General features: G+C 40.4%; 1 protein-coding gene and 1 pseudogene across 1 annotated transcript; both read left to right on the top strand.

Annotated features, from left to right (window-relative positions):
- Positions 1-853: 853 nt before the first annotated feature.
- Positions 854-1783, top strand: LOC107292862 (annotated as a pseudogene).
- Positions 1784-9059: 7276 nt separating this feature from the next.
- On the top strand, positions 9060-10013 carry LOC107292861 (olfactory receptor 4Q3-like). The gene has a single exon (XM_015821989.2). It carries the CDS (start codon positions 9060-9062, stop codon positions 10011-10013), a length of 954 nt encoding a protein of 317 aa, XP_015677475.2.
- Positions 10014-16651: the final 6638 nt, after the last annotated feature.

The raw sequence follows: 16651 nt of genomic DNA, 5'->3' as shown, positions 1-16651 counted from the left end.
CAGATGTTAACCTGTAGGTGTTACCTTTATTCCAGCTTGGAGGTCCTCTTAGCAACTGGAATGAACAGGTATGGGTTTCTATCACTTGGCTTCAGAAAGGGAATAGTTAATTAGAAGATAGGTGAGCAATGAACAACGGAGAGCTGGTAATTGATATTAGAGGTCAGTTTGAGAGTTTTGAGGTCATTTTGTCAAATTAGTGAGAAAAAATTAGTCCTTGACTGGGTGTTACTGGATGGTTAAGTGTTCTGTCTATGCTAGATTTCCTTGCTTCTTACATTTAGATCATATCTGTGCATACACCTTGGAGTATTGCTGCTGCTTATGCTACTGATCTTCATTTTTAAGTTTCCAGACATCTCTGAAATACTAATGGAAGAGATTCAGGATGTGGCTGGATAATTCTCATTTACTTCATTTCATGTTTGGCAAAGGCAAATTACACAACATTTGGATCTCTTCAGAAAAATGTGCTTCATCAGCTAAATATGAAATTCTTTGAAAGATTTTCCGCTTCTGTCCTACAAAATGGTATGGATTAATAAAGCAAAAATTAGGTGTAAAGGGAGCTGAGAATTTGCTCTCTGGTTCAATGGAAGTTCTGGCTATAGTCCCAGTGAGGAAGTGGTAGCTACTAAAAATTGCATAACTATAGTATCAAGAATCCACTAGATCACGGTAACTCAGACCTCTATAATCTAAGGGAAGAACCAGGAGGGTCAGCTAGTGAATAGATATTGAAACTGACAGTACTATGACAAATTGGATTCACTTTGCTGGTTACTGGGAAAACATGCTGGAAATGGTAATAGTAAATAATTGTCTTTTGTCTTTGTAAGGTCTTATCAACTTCATGAATGCCTCCAGAGTCACAGAATTCACCTTCTTGGGTCTTTCCAAATCTGGACCAACACAGTTTCTTCTATCTGTCCTGGTCACCATGTGCTATACTGGCATTCTGTTGGGAAACCTCCTCATTGTATTGATGGTGTATATAGATTCACCCCTTCTAAGGTCACCCATGTATTTTTTCTTAGCTAATTTGTCCATCCTTGATACTGCTTTGGGTTCTGTAGTTGTTCCCAAGTTGGCAACAGACTTGATCACCCAAAGCAGGACTATCTCATTTAGGGGCTGTATGTCCCAGCTCTTTTTCTTACACTTCTTTGGGGGTACAGAGATGCTCCTCCTAACCCTCATGGCCTACGATCGCTATGTCGCCATTTGCCATCCACTGTCATATACAACTATGATGAACCGGCCACGCTGCATTAGACTGATGTGTTTCTGTTGGTTTGGAGGCCTCCTCCACTCTTCTAGCCAGTTGTTCCTGGTCTTACAGCTACCGTTCTGTGGGCCAAATGAAGTGGACAATTTCTTTTGTGATGTTCCACAGGTAGTCAAGCTAGCTTGCGTTGTGTGGGTACAGTGACTCTATGAGTTGGTGGCCAATAGCGGCCTGCTTTCTCTGGTTTGTTTTGTCATCTTGCTGATCTCCTATGGCATCATCCTGATCACGCTTCAAGGTCGCTTCAAAGAGAGTAGAAGGAAGGCTCTGTACACCTGCAGCTCTCACCTGACAATGGTCAGCCTTTTCTTCCTACCTTGCCTCTTTGTATACCTTGTCCCCATCTTCAGCTCTGGTCTGGACAAGGTGTCTCCTGTATTTTACACCACAATCACTCCTTTCCTTAATCCCATGATATATTCTCTAAGAAATCGGGAAATGAAAGAGGCAATGAGACGACTGAAGAACAAATACATGTTTCCACATTGGTCTTAGAAGAATGGGAAACTATGAGTAGATGCTTCAAAAATCTTTGTGATTTCAGAGATCAGCTTTTTAGGAGTAATTCTTGTTACTACTAAAAGAGTAATTGCAGATCTGTTCAACATACAAGTCCAAGTTGCCATGTGTGGTCATCCAAATCCCCCAAGTAGAAGAGGGTGATCTTTTCAGAGCCAATGCATGTTTGTTTGTTTGTTTAAAAAATTTACATCACTACTCATGTTACGTATGAAAAACAGGGAGCTAATGATGAGGTCAATTCAATAAAACCTCTCTTGATCAATCAAAAACAGTAAGAAAATTATCATAATATAATAATCAAGGCATTGTATACCAAACTCAACAGCACACAGCACACATACCTATATTCTGCAAGTAAATAGCTATTTGGGAGATCAGGTTTGCAGGTCAATGTGCACCCAAGGCTGAAGTCAAATGTTTTCTCATCAGTCTCTCTCCCAACAAACTAACCCAAATGGAAGAATTTGATGCCAATGTTTTGGGTCTAACAATTCTGGGGTCATCTCAATATCACTGGTCATAAGCTTTGGTCAGTAGAGGAGAATGTAAACTGAAGCATCATGCTGTTCCTTTTCTTTATGGGATAGATTTCCAAAAACTAAATCTCGGAAATGCAAAGTCATAAGTATTTTCTGCATTATCCTTACATGTTTATCCAGAATGTTTTTACATATTTGCAGGACCACTACATATGATAGCATGTACATGGATTTTGATTACATTTCCAATACTTGTTAGAGATCCCTCTATACATTTAGCTAATCTATCTGGAGTCAAATATCAATGACACATCATTTTATTAAAAAAAATTCTTCAAAACTATCATTCAAAGTAAATTTTAATCCATTTGTCCATACATTCTCCTATTTGTCTAGCACTATATTATACCCCCCCCCCCAATTGCCCATTTTACCATACAGGTTTTTACATATTCATCTTCCAGGTTCATCTTAAGTAACATTTTATATACTTTAGCACTCAATTGGTCATCTCCAGAACATAAATTGACATCCAATTCAGTTTTAACTCCTGTTTAATTTTCTTGTTAAATAAGGATGAGAAAGTTTATAACTATTTGCAGACACATTACGTAAAGGGAGGAGAATTTGCTATGGGTTTTTTTTTTCAGCATCCAGCCAGGGTGGAATTTTTTTTTTTATGTTTAATGTTGGCTGTTTGGGGCATTTTTTTTCTTTTTTTCCCTTTGTTGTTGTTACTGTTGTATGTATATTTTTTCTGTTTTGTATTTTATTTCCATTGATAAAACACAATAAATGTAATAATAAAATAAAAAATAAATACAAAGTCATGTGCTGCATTTGTACAAGAGGCTAACTTAATGCTGAACTATTTTTGATCCATTTTCATGCTGAATCAAAAACCCATCAGTAAAGTTGTGCTTCCTAATAAATTAAACCAACAAATTTAAGCAAAGTTGGGGTATACAGTATACTTTCTTAATACACACCCCCAGATCTTCTATAACCCTTTTTAATAACATTGTTGTACAAATCCAAAAGCTCACAACTATAACAGAATAACAGAATTGGAAGGGACCTTGGAGGTCTTCTAGTCCAACCCCCTGCTCAAGCAGGAGACTTTGTACCATTCCAGACAAGTGGCTGTCCAGTCTCTTCTTAAAAGCCTCCAGTGATGGAGCACCTGCAACTTCTGAAAGGCAAGCCATTCCACCAGTTAATTGTCCTCACTGTCTCCTTAGTTCTAGGTTGGTTTTCTCCTTGATTAGTTTCCATCCATTGTTTCTTCTCTTATCTTCAGGTGCTTTGGAGAATAGGTTGACCCCCGCCCCCTCTTCTTTGTGGCAGTCCCTCAAATATTGGAATACTGCTATAATGTCACTCCTAGTCCTTCTTTTCACTATATATTGTGGCCTCATTGTACCCATGAAAAAACAGTGTAAGAAGGATATGGGAGTCCTCTTGATATTCTTGAACTCAAAATCTCATTAACATAATTTGTATAGAAGGAGGCCAGAATAATAAGGACTTCAGGGTTATTATCATCCCTCTAGTGCAGTGGTCCCCAATCCCTGGTCCATGGACTGGTACTGTGCCATGGCATGCCAGCAACCGGTCCACACAAACAAGTAAAGCATCATCTGCGAGATGCAGGCAGCCCACAAAACCATGCATTCTCCAGTCCACGGAAAAACCTCTCTCCACGGAACCGGTCCCTGATGCCCAAAAGGTTGGGGACCTCTTCTCTAGTGGTTAGAGCATTGGGGTAGAGCTTGCAATTGTGAGGCTCAATCCTTTGTTTAGAATCTGTTTATGTGCCAGGAATCACATGGCTGGCTCAACTTAGATCTCAGGCAAGTTGGGAGGATGAAATGAAACATAGAAAACTGCTTATATTATTAAGTCCTTTTCTGAAAGCATTGCCATATAAAGTTGAGGATACTTCTTCCTCCATTTTACACACACCAATTTTATATTAGAAGGCCTGTGCCTGGATTTGATTTATATTCAGAAAAGTTATTTATATTGATTTAAAACATGTTTAGGCATTATGAGTCTTCTCAAAGCTGGTGCTCCTCTCATGCAGAACGGTTGTGTTCCCTCATCTTGGTAAGTCACAGTTTCTTTTAGATGTGGGTTTCCACATTGGTTGAAGCCATCTATATGAAAGCCAACCCCCACCCCACCCCCAGCAAAAAAAACAACAACCCGACAATAGTTTGATCATGTGTGAATTAATCCCTGAGGAAAAAGTTCCATTTCAACAAGGACAACCAATGTCAGATTATGCGGTGAATGCAAGGACACCAAGTCACCATTTACACTTGGCCATAAGGATTATAATTTTGATAAGGGAAATTTCTCCCTTTGTTTTTTATGAAATTGGAAAGGAAGGAAGAATAGATCCCCCTTATCTTTGCGAGTGGGCTGTATTCTTTCTGCCTTGCTCAGCCAGTAGACATGGGCTGAATTCATTAGAGTAGAACTTTGATGGAGAAGAATTTCTTTAATCCCAATGTGCATTGGTTGCAAAGGTGTATAGCATAAATGGATATGAATATACGAAACATGGATATTTTCCAAGACAAATGTCCTACTTTCAGGGGAATGGACTTTTATATATAAAAAAAAAACCCTCTACAACACTGACCATGTTGCACAACTGGTTTATGAGACAAATTGCTGAAATATGTGAGAAGTAAGAATATTCTTTTCAAATATTTCTATAATCTTTGAAGGAAGGAAGGAAGGAAGGAAGGAAGGAAGGGAGGGAGGGAGGGAGGGAGGGAGGGAGGAAAGAAGGAAGGAAGGAAGGAAGGAAGGAAGGAAGGAAGGAAGGAAGGAAGGAAGGAAGGAGGAGGGGGAAGGAGGGAGGGAAGGAGGGAGGGAGAAATCAGTTTGTATTTTGCTTAGAAATATTGGCAATAGTAACTTCCATTTTGATTTTCCATTACTGTGGATTGGTCAGAATGGGGCGTAGTAATTCCCACAAACAGAGAAGCAAAATCTATGACACATTTCTGAATATTTAGTATCCCAAAGGTGCTTTTTCACGAGGCATCTGGTCTTTCATGTTTTTCTTTGAAGACGTTTCACTTCTAATTCAAGAAGCTTCTTCAGTTCTGACTGGATGGTGGGGAATGGAAGGATTTATACTCCTTGCAGACAGCTGGTCATTTGCATTCTTTCAGCGAGTCATTAAAGCTACCTGGAGGCTTATCTGTGTCCTCAGGGTCACCTGAGTAATGCAAATGGGTGTGGAGCCTTCCTGGAACTGCTGAAAGGACTGTTGTAGACTGGAGATGGATGGTGTCCTATCCCTTCCCCCTCTGTTGAGAGAGAGCTGTTCAATTCTGACATAGATGGCCTCTTTGACCCCTCTTTCAAACCAGCAGTTTTCTCTGTCCAAAATGTGAGCTTTGCTGTCTTCAAAATGGTGGCATTTGTCTTTTAAGGATAACTTAAAATTAGTCTACGAGAATCTCCGTAGACTAATATTCAATATGCTTTCTGAGCAGGATAGAGAGCAGAATTGTGTATTATCTATTGGGTTGCCATTGTTCCCTCATTAGCAAGCCTTTTTCAAGTTATGACTACTTCACCCCCTTTTAAATGCATAGCACTGAAGGCAAAAGGAATATATCAGTTTCATTTACTCATTAGATTTTGTTTGTATAGAAGCATTCCTGTTTTCCCCCAAACAACTCAATGAAGAATCATGGACAAAGAGAAAATGGCTGGCCCAATGACACCAAATCAACCTCCACGAGGGTAGACTGAAGCTCAGTCAAACATCTTAATCATTGCACTCTATTAGATCTCATCCTCATCACTGTCATAATCATTTAGTTGCAAACTATAAGAATGGCTATCAGGGGGGAAAAAGAAAATATATTAAAGTCAGGTGTTTTTTTAACCTCAAGAATATATTCTTCAGCTTCTACAAATCTATCCTGATTGGGGACTTGGGCATGGCCTCATAAGACCAATTTCCCAAAGGTATGATAGCAGGCCATTGAATATTTCATCTGTGCTTCTTGGCAGAAAGAAGAGTAGGACTCAATCGATTGTCAGACTGAGTGGTTGATTTTCCAAAGAGGAAAAGGTAATAATATACTTCTACAGATATTTACCTAAAGTTTTACCTTTACTTGGTTTCAGAAGTCCCTCTAAGCAATTAAAAAAAATAAAACAGGTAATATCTTTATTGAGTTTAGAAGGAAAGTAAGTTTTTGGAAGATAGGTGAACAATGGACAAAGAAATTCTATTCACTGTAGTTTAAGAGCTTTTGACGGCTATTTATTTATTTGAGTTTTATCCCATCTTTATTACTTTATAAGTAATCCAAGGGGGCGAATATTCTTAATACTCCTTGTTCCTCCTATTTTCTCCACAATAACAACTGTGTGAGATGAGTTGGGCTGAGAGTGAATGACTGGCACAAAGTCACCCAGCTATTTTGTTGAAAACAAACATGTCCAAATCAGAGTCTAATTTATTTTGGGAAGCTTGAAAAAGCTGAAAATAAGGATATTATTTCTTTATTTCCTACTTGATGATATCTTGGGGGATTAGGTTCTTGGCTTATGCCACAGTAGATGGACACTCTTGATACATAGACCTTTGATATTTTTATTTAAATGCTCTTGCCTTCTTTTATTCCTTCCTTATAAATTTCATTAATTATTTTTTTTTACTTTATTTTACTTATTATCACTCAAGGGTTCATAACTCTAACTATATTGTAAGGCAGGCTAATTATGACATATTTGAAAATAAGAAGTGAACTGATCTTTTGGAAACAATATGGACTAGGTCTTCTATACTATTTGGTGAACTTGAGGTTTTGAAGATTTTGTTGCCTATGTGTTAATAGGAAAGGAACATGTTGCTCTCATTCAATAGCATATCTCTGTCGGTCTATCATCTAGCTAGCCCTATCATTCATCCATCCATCCATCCATCCATCCATCCATCCTTCTTTCTTTCTTTCTTTCTTTCTTTCTTTCTTTCTTTCTTTCTTTCTTTCTTTCTTTCTCTCTCTCTCTTTCTCTGTCTGTCTCTCTCTGTCTCTATTGTTTTTTCTCTCTTCTCTTTCTCTGTCTGTCTCTCTCTGAGAGACAAAGAAAGAAAGAAAGAGAGAGAGAGAAAGAGAGAGAGAGAGAGAGACAGAGATAACAAAAAAGAAAGAGAAGAGAAAGAGACAGACAGAGAGAGACAGAGACAGAGACAAAGAAAGAAAGAAAGAAAGAGAGAGAGAGAGAGAGAGAGAGAGAAAGAGACAGACAGAGAGAGACAGAGATAACAAAATTCTCTCTTCTCTTTCTCTGTCTGTCTCTCTCTGTCTCTGTTTCTTTCTTTCTTTCTCTCTCTCTCTCTCTTTCTCTCTCTCTCTCTCTCTCTCTCTGTCTCTTTTTTTTTTTCTTTCTCTTCTCTTTCTCTGTCTGTCTCTCTCTGTCTCTGTTTCTTTCTTTCTTTCTTTCTTTCTTTCTTTCTTTCTTTCTTTCTTTCTTTCTTTCTTTCTTTCTTTCTTTCTTTCTTTCTCTCTCTCTCTCCATTAAAGCTTTGTCTAAGTTGCTCTTTTTACATTGCAAATATACGAATACTTTACTAGAGAGTAATTCTTCAAACACATGATGCTGATTTCTAATCCGCCATCTATATAATTTGCACTGCACTACACATTTGCTCTAATTAGCAAGTATACCAATCTTGACTGTTACACTGATCTTGACCCTTGGCCAAGATTATGTCATCTCCATAGAAAAAATACAAGGATTTATAAGCTATATATGAAAGGATTCTTCTTGATTCTCCCATTAATGTTGCTTGTTGGAAGGCAACTGGGAAGGTCAAAAATGGGAATCAAATGATCCCGAGATGTTACAACTGTCATAAATTCATGCCAGTTGCCAAGCACTTGAGTTTTTGATCACATGACTGTAGGGATGCTGCAACTGTCATAAGTGCAAGGACCATGTGTTAATAGGAAAGGAACACGTTGCTCTCATTCAATAGCATATCTCTGTCGGTCTATCATCTAGCTAGCCCTATCATCCATCCATCTTTCTTTCTTTCTTTCTTTCTTTCTTTCTTTCTTTCTTTCTTTCTTTCTTTCCTTCCTTCCTTCCTTCCTTCCTCCCTTCCTCCCTCCCTCCTTCCCTCTCTCTCTTGCTCTTTCTCTCTCTCTCTTTCTTGTTCTTTCTCTCTGTCTTTCTCTGTGTCTCTTTCTTTCTTGACTGTTACACTGATCTTGACCTTTGGCCAAGATTATGTCATCTCCATAGAGAAAATACAAGAATTCATAAGCTATATATGAAAGGATTCTTCTTGATTCTGTCATTATGAAAGTGGAATTGATTAATAAATAAATGTATTGGAAGGAGGGGAGGTTGGGAATTTTCTCTATATTTCAGTAAAAGTTCTGGATTCTTCCCTGATTCGTTGTAAAGAATGTATAGGCTTCCCAACATTGAAGAACTACAGTATCCAACATCTCTTACCACTTGGACATCTTAGCTTAGGCCTCTGGGGTCTAATTCAGAACAGAACTTGGAGGTCCACCTTTGAATATTATTGTATTATAAAATAATTCTCATGCAACCTATATTCAAGTAAATATTGCTTATCTTTGCATTATAGTTTGCAATGCATGGGTTCACATTAGTTAAACTGTAGTTCATTGTTTCATGTTATCACTGATTAGTAGAAGAAGGTGTTGAAAGTTGCAGAACTAAATAACTCTTGTTTCTCCTTGAAAGGTTCTGTCATGTTCATGAATGTCTCCAGAGTCACAGAGTTCGTCTTCCTAGGACTTTCCAGATCTCGTCCCATCCAGCTCCTTCTAGCGGTCTTGGTCATCATGTGCTACTCTGCCATTCTACTGGGCAACCTTTTCATTGTATTGACGGTGCATATAGATCCACGCCTTCTAAAGTCACCCATGTATTTTTTCTTAGCCAATTTATCCATCATCGATACTGCTTTGGGTTCAGTGGTTGTTCCCAAGGTGGCAACAGATCTGATCACCTGTGGCAGGGCTATCTCATTTGGGGGCTGTATGTCTCAGCTCTTTTTTCTACACTTCCTTGGATGTTCAGAGATGTTTCTTCTTACCCTCATGGCCTACGATCGCTATGTGGCCATTTGCCATCCATTGACATATACAACCAAGATGAACCGCCCACGCTGCATTAGACTGTTGTGTTGGTGTTGGGCTGGAGGCCTCCTTCACTCTGGCAGCCAGCTGTTCCTGGTGCTGCGGCTGCCATTCTGTGGACCAAATGAACTGGACAATTTCTTTTGTGATGTTCCACAAATAGTCAAACTGGCTTGTGCTGATACCCAAGTGACTGAGATACTCATGGTGGCCAATAGTGGCCTGATCTCTCTGGTTTGTTTCATCATCTTGCTGATCTCCTATGGCATCATCCTGAGCACGCTTCAAGGCCGCTTCAAGGAGAGTGGAGGGAAGGCTCTGTACACCTGCAGCTCTCACCTGACAGTGGTCAGCCTTTTCTTCCTACCTTGCCTCTTTGTGTACCTTGTCCCCATTTTCAGCGCCAGTCTGGACAAGGTAGCATCCATATTTTATACCACAATCACTCCTTTTCTTAATGCTATGATATACACTCTACGAAATCGGGAAATGAAAGAGGCAATGGGCCGTATGACTAAGAAATACATTTTTACCCACTGGTTTCAGAAGGAAGGAAAAACATAAGCACACATCTCAAAAATCTGTTTTAGTCTCTGACAACACCTGCTTACCAGTAAATGACAAATGCTAGTGATGGTTAACTCCCCAGTCCAAGCCTCTTTTTAGGGCCACTAGAGCAGCGGTTCTCAACCTATGGGGTCGATCGACCATTTCACGGGGGTCGCCAAGCAAGGCTGTCCGCCATTTTTTTCCCCCTTTTCCGGCGGGTGCCTTACCTCCCTTGAGCTGGGCCAGCTGGTGGTCGGCCTGCTCCATCTCTGCCACTTGCCAGCTACGCCTCGGCCAGCGCAGGGGGCGGAACCACGCATGCGCGGCGCTCCCAGGCAGGGAAAGTCCTCGACTTACGACCGGTTGGGTAGTCCTCGACTTACGACCGGTTTAGTCCTCGACGTATGACCGGTTTAGTCCTCAACTTACGACCAGTTTAGTCCTCGACTTACGACCGGTTGGGGTTGCGGCATTAAAAAGGTTGAGAACCACTGCACTAGAGTCACCCACATAGAGTAGGGCTCACCTGCTGATTTTACTGGTAATGTGAATCCCTTATAGTTTATCCATCTGTTGTTCTTTGATGTCCTCTGCTAATTGAAATTAATATTTAAATACAAAACAGATTAGGTTGCTGAGGAAAAAAGTCAAATAAACTATTAAATTATTAGATTGCAAAGAATAGGGAAGGTTTTCCTGTTTGAGGTGGGGATGATAAACTTTATTGGGCAAAGTGGTTACCCAATTTGTTGTGGGCTATTTTCACCTCTTAGAATATAAAAATTCAACACCTAATGATTATTATTTAGTCAAGGAATGTCAGGAGAAGCCCAAAAATGACATACAACAATCCAGCAACAGTTCTTTATTCACTCAGGACCAATAGACAGACTCTTGCCAGGCTAAACCAATAGTAATCCCACCCTAACAGATAAACTGAGGGTGATTCCAAGGAGTGGCTATCCTAACTCTCTTGCTCTATCTGGAATCAGCTCCAGTCTGCATTGCCTCTTGTCTTCTCCCCCTCCTTGTAATGTGCTCCCCCACTTCCTGGGAAACTGCGGCTTCACTGTAGTCCATCATAAGAAGAAAATGGGAAAGCAAATCACACAGTTGTATTAAAACCCAGATTTTACTTTTTTACCCAAAATGGAGGGGCTTTTTTGCTTCTAAGCAAACACAGAGTGAAACCTGGAATATTCCAGATTGTGTAGCATTTAAACACAGGAACAAACACATCCACAGAGAGTTATTATAGCAAAGGGAGTCATGAATTCAAATTTGCAATTTCAAATTTATCCCTCTGTCACATAAACATTTTTAGTAGTCTGCTTCCATTTATGATCAACATGCTATAAACTCTACTGGTGGGAGATCTCCCTATAGAATGCAGTGTACTGTCTATTGGTTTCAATAGTTTTCCATTACCTATGGCTACCCTAGCCAATGACATTTGAAATCCTTTCACCATGCCAAAGCTAACATCACCCATTTTCTCATTAAAGCCCACTTCTAAATTGCCCCAATACAAAGAATGGCTCCACCATTACTGGTATTATGACACATTTTAGGCTGAAGCTCCATGTAGAACTGAAGAATATAGAGGGAAACAGCTTGCTGCTCCCAGTAATAATACGATGGATTTTCAAGAGCCTGAGAACTGATACAAATACCTATGCTATATATAATTTATATAATGCTAATATGGTCTATCTCTCAATCTCTATCCCAAAGAAATACAGAGCTATGGGTTAGATTTGTAGATCAGGCTTAATTTGGATGCAGATCTAATACTTTTCTGGCGTTCGCACCAGACACGGAATCATAACCTCATGAGTGAAGCCAAGGATAATGCTAAAATCATGCTTTGCACTGTAAGTTAATAGAAAAACATAACATACTCAGTGCCCTGTTGTGTCAGGCCCCTTGCCCATCTAGTCCAGCTGTTGGTCATTATAGCGACCAACCAACTGCACAAAGAAGCCCATTAGTCTCACAGCAGATGGCCTTTGGAGGTGGTCACACTGCCAACAAGGCTAATACATTGATCCCCATGACTTTCATGAATTGGTCCAACTTTTTCTTGAAGTCCTCCTAGTTGATAGCCAGCAACAAATCTCATGTTAGCAACTTCCAAAACTGAATTAAGCATTATATATATATATTAAAAATCTTTTTACTCGTCCTGATTCCTACAAGATTCTCACCTCCTTTCTAGATTAAAAAACCTCAAAGGTTGCAACCTTTTTTCATAAGGTAGCTGCTCCACTTCCTTGATCATCTTAGTTGTCCTCCTCTAAAGCTAACTTTGTTTGACTTGGGTGGCTCACAGACAATAAACAGACATATATACAATCCACATGAAGACATACCAATAAATGTATCACATGCCCAAGAAGAGACTCCCAACTTTCCTAGACCAAAGCCTGGGAAAAGATCCAGATCTCAGAGGGAACCTCATTCCAAAGGATTCATGTCCATGTCAGAAAAGGCACACTTGTAGAATCCTGATAGATAATATTGCTTGATCAAAGGAACCTGGAGCGTCCCAACCCTGTCAGAATAAACTGGCCTACTCAGCTGATGCCATAGGAAATAAGTGATCCCCCAAGTAACCAGACTCTATGCCATGTAGGGCTTCATAGGTCATAAGAAGGGCCTGGAAGGAATTAGCAAGCCGGTGCAGTTAACAAAGCAAAGGCATGCTCGCCATTGCTTGTACTGCTGCATACTGGACCAGTTGAAGCTTCCAGGTGGCCTTCAAGTACAGCTTCACGTATAGCATGTCATTAAGACCTCGACAACTAGGCCATGAGCAACTATCTGAAGGGCTTCCTGATCTAGAAAAAGCTGTAGTTATGGCAAACCAGATGAAACTATGCAAAGGCTTTTCTGCCATTGGTGCCACTGTTCATCCAGCAGGAACTGTGAGTCCAAGAAGACCCCAGATTATGCACCACTCCTGAATGGGGAAGTATAACCCATCTATGGTTAAAGATGAAACGTTCCCAACATCCACAGTCACTCCGTCTTGGTTGGAGTGAGCCAAACGAAACTCACATAACTTGCAAGCGTTGAATGTTGAAAGTTTCACCTGGCTTGGGATGAACAAATGATATTGAGCCACAAACCTGCCAATGATCTCACCCAGATGTTTTATGTAGCTTTTGAACATTAGAAGAGGAGAGAGTTGAATCCTGAAGCACCTCACAATGAAAGACCTGGCGAATGATGTCTCCCCTCAACCAACACCAACTTAAACTATCCCAGAGGAAGAAAAGGCCTCCGTAGAATGGTACCCCCTATTTCCAACCCCCAGAACCAACACAGGATGATATCATGGTCCACAATATTGAAAGCCACTGAGAGATCAAGGAGCACAAAGGTGGCTATACCACCTTCATCTTGGTTCTGCCCCGGGTAATCAACAAGTGTAACCAAGACCATCTCTGTACTAAATCCTGACCTGAATTCCAATTGCAATGGGCCTAGATAAATCTCTTCTTCCAAGGTTCTCGTAAACTGTTGATTAACAACCTTCTCAACAATTGTTTGCCTTAATAGGGAGACCAGACAGGAAACACAACCAGATGAGCAAATTATACTTTACTATAAAGCTAGCAGGAGAGAGGGACAGGGACAGGGAAAGAGGGAGAGATCCATATTTTGGTTATAAATAATTTGCAGTAATTAGCTTCCATTTTGATTTTCCTTTGGAATGGAGCCCAAGTATTAACACAAACACAGACAAGCCAAAACTGTGACACGTTCCTATTAAATGTGCTTCCTGAGCAGGATGGAGGTCAATATTCAATATTATTTTCTCATTACAGAATTCCATCAGCAAGACTTTCTAAAGTCTAATTACAGGTAGTTCTCAACTCACAACTATAATGGAGCCTGAAATTTCTGTTATATGTCATGATGAACATAAGTCAAAACACCCACAAGGCCGACCCAATTTTACAACATTTTTGTGGCAGATGCCATGGTTATAAAATGAAGTCATTGTCCGGAATGGGCATTTTTTGCCAGAAACAAAGAAGTAAGCAGTTGTTTTTGGCAATAAACATAAATCACAGTCACATGACTACAGGATATTGCAAACTGTCATAAATGTGGGCCAGCTGACAAACATCCAAAATGCAAACATATGACTGTGTGTGTGTATGTGGGGGGGTGGGGGAAGAGAAACCAACAAGGGTTGTTGGAACTTTAACTATGTGTTTTGGGAGTCCATCATAACTGACCAGTCGTAAGTTGAGAACTACATGTACTTAAGCACTACATTTCTATGTTCAGTATAGGAGACCACAGGGACGCATCCTTTATTTATTTGATTTGTATTCCATCTTTTTTTAAAATACATATTGCTTCCTCTTTTTCTGCCAAGTTTCAACAACCCTGTAAGGTAGGTTGGGCTGAGAAAAAGTGACTTCCTCAGAGTCTTGATGAGTTTCCACTGCTGAGTATAAACTAGAACCTGTGTCTCTTCATTGCCAGACAAAACCTTTAATCACTGCACCACACTAGCTCCCTGTCAAGTTTTGAAATCCCATCTTGCTGGCGTGGCAGACATTGCTTCTCAACTTGCCAACAAGCTCAGGGGAGGGGAGAGGCTTGGAATGCAGACTTCAAAGATTAAGAAAGCAGACCGTGGGAATCAAGGACAATGGCCAGGTGTCTGCTGGATCTAGAGAAGCTTTCTCATAACAATATTTTCCAACTTGATTGGCTAACGTGACCTGACCCAGAGGGAGGAGGAAGAAGTCAATGCTTTTACTATGGGTGAAGGGGTTTGCCAGAGCTGGTTTTACTTTCATATGTGCTGATATGGTGTACTCAATGAAGTTTTGCATTAAGAGCCTAAAGAGACTCGGGAGTGTTTGCTTCATTGGGTTCGCTAGTCAGAACCTTGACACACTCATCTTGGTCAGAGAGCCAAACCAAGCTCACATAACGTGCAAACATTGGGACTGAACGTTGACAGCTTCACATGGCCTGGGATGAACAAATGATATTGAACCACAAATCAGCCAATGATCTCACCCAGATATTTTATGTAGATTTTGAACATTAGAGGAGGAGAGAGTTGAATCCGGAGGCACCCCACAATGAAAGACCTCATGAATGATGTCTCCCCCCAACCAACACCAACTGAAACTGTCCCAGAGGAAGAAAAGGCCTCCGTAGAATGGTACCCCCTATTTCTAACCCCCAGAGCCATCCCAGAATGATATCATGGTCCACAATATTGAAAGCCACTGAGAGATCAAGGAGCACAAAGTTGGCTGCACCACTTTCATCCTGGTTCAGCTGGTGGTACATGTTGTTGTTGTTAATTGCGAAGTTGTGTCCGACCCATCGCGACCCCATGGACAACGTTCCTCCAAGTCTTCCTGTCCTCTACCATCTTCTGGAGTCCATTTAAGTTCACGCCTACTGCTTCTGTGACTCCATCCAGCCACCTCATTCTCTGTGGTCCCCTTCTTCTATTGCCCTCAATCTTTCCCAGCATTAGGCCCTTCTCCAGTGAGTCCTTCCTTCTCATTAGGTTGGCCAAAGTATTTGAGTTTCAACTTCAGGATCTAGCCTTCTAAAGAGCAGTCAGGGTTGATCTCCTCTAGGACTGACCGGTTTGATCGCCTTGCAGTCCAGGGGACTCGCAGGAGTCTTCTCCAGCACCATAGTTCAAAGGCCTCAATTCTTTGTCGCTCAGCCTTTCTTACGGTCCAACTTTCACATCCATACATTGCAACTGGGAAAATCATGGCCTTGACTATACACACTTTTGTTGGCAGGGTGGTACATAGGTGCACATTAAAACAAAAATTCATATCGCTGTCTGCTCTCTTTCCTGCAGAAATATTTCTCTTTGTTTTTGCAATTATCTGATTTTAATCGGGGACCAGGGAAAGGTCTCAAAAGATTGTCTTCCCCAAGGCTTAATAAGAAGCTGCTGAAATATTTCTTATATGTTGCTTGGTGCAGTAGAGGCAGGAGAAGCAGGAGTCATTCCCTTGTCACATCCTGCCCTTGATTTTCCAAAGAGGAAAAAAAAGGTAACAGTAGGCTTCTCTAGACCCTCATCTGAGGGTGTGATCTTTATTGCATCTCGGAGGTCTCTCTAAGCAAGTAGAATGAACAGATAATGTGAGATTCCCCCTCTTGGTTTCAGAAATAAAGTAACTGTAGAAGGCAGGTGAGTCCTGAACAAAGCAAGGCTACTAATTCAAAATTAAGAATTTTGGAGTGACTTTGATATGCAGTGAGGATCTTGTCTATTTTGGGATGGGGGTTTGAGGAACTTGAGAACAAGGATTTGTAAGTTCCATTTCTGCACTGATGCTATCCTGAGTCATTAGTCATTGTCCTGAAATGGAGTTCTACTTGTTACACAAACATCTGAAATCATTGTTCAGAAACACTCCTTTTATTCTTTATTTATTTTTCCCTTTTATAGTTTACCAATTTCCTTGATCTCTCAAAGGACCACAATTCTAAAGATATAATAAGGCAGGCTAACAATACATCTTGGGAATTAGAAGTAGAATGATAGACATGGAATCATGGACAGTTAGCAATCCTGAGAGATGGATGGTTTAAAAGTGGAGACCTTAGAGTGGGATCCCAACCCATTGTTTTGTCCATTC

This window comes from Protobothrops mucrosquamatus, unplaced genomic scaffold (genome assembly GCF_001527695.2).
Source record: "Protobothrops mucrosquamatus isolate PMUCROS unplaced genomic scaffold, P.Mucros_1.0 scaffold1441, whole genome shotgun sequence".
Taxonomy (NCBI): domain Eukaryota; kingdom Metazoa; phylum Chordata; class Lepidosauria; order Squamata; family Viperidae; genus Protobothrops; species Protobothrops mucrosquamatus.
The sequence above is the reverse complement of the archived record's forward strand: the minus strand, read 5'-3'. Positions and strand labels throughout refer to the sequence as shown.

What these genes read in the sequence shown, in the direction of transcription:
- LOC107292861 (XM_015821989.2), top strand. Translation starts at nt 9,060, where the DNA reads ATGTTCATGAATGTCTCCAGAGTCACAGAGTTCGTCTTCCTAGGACTT.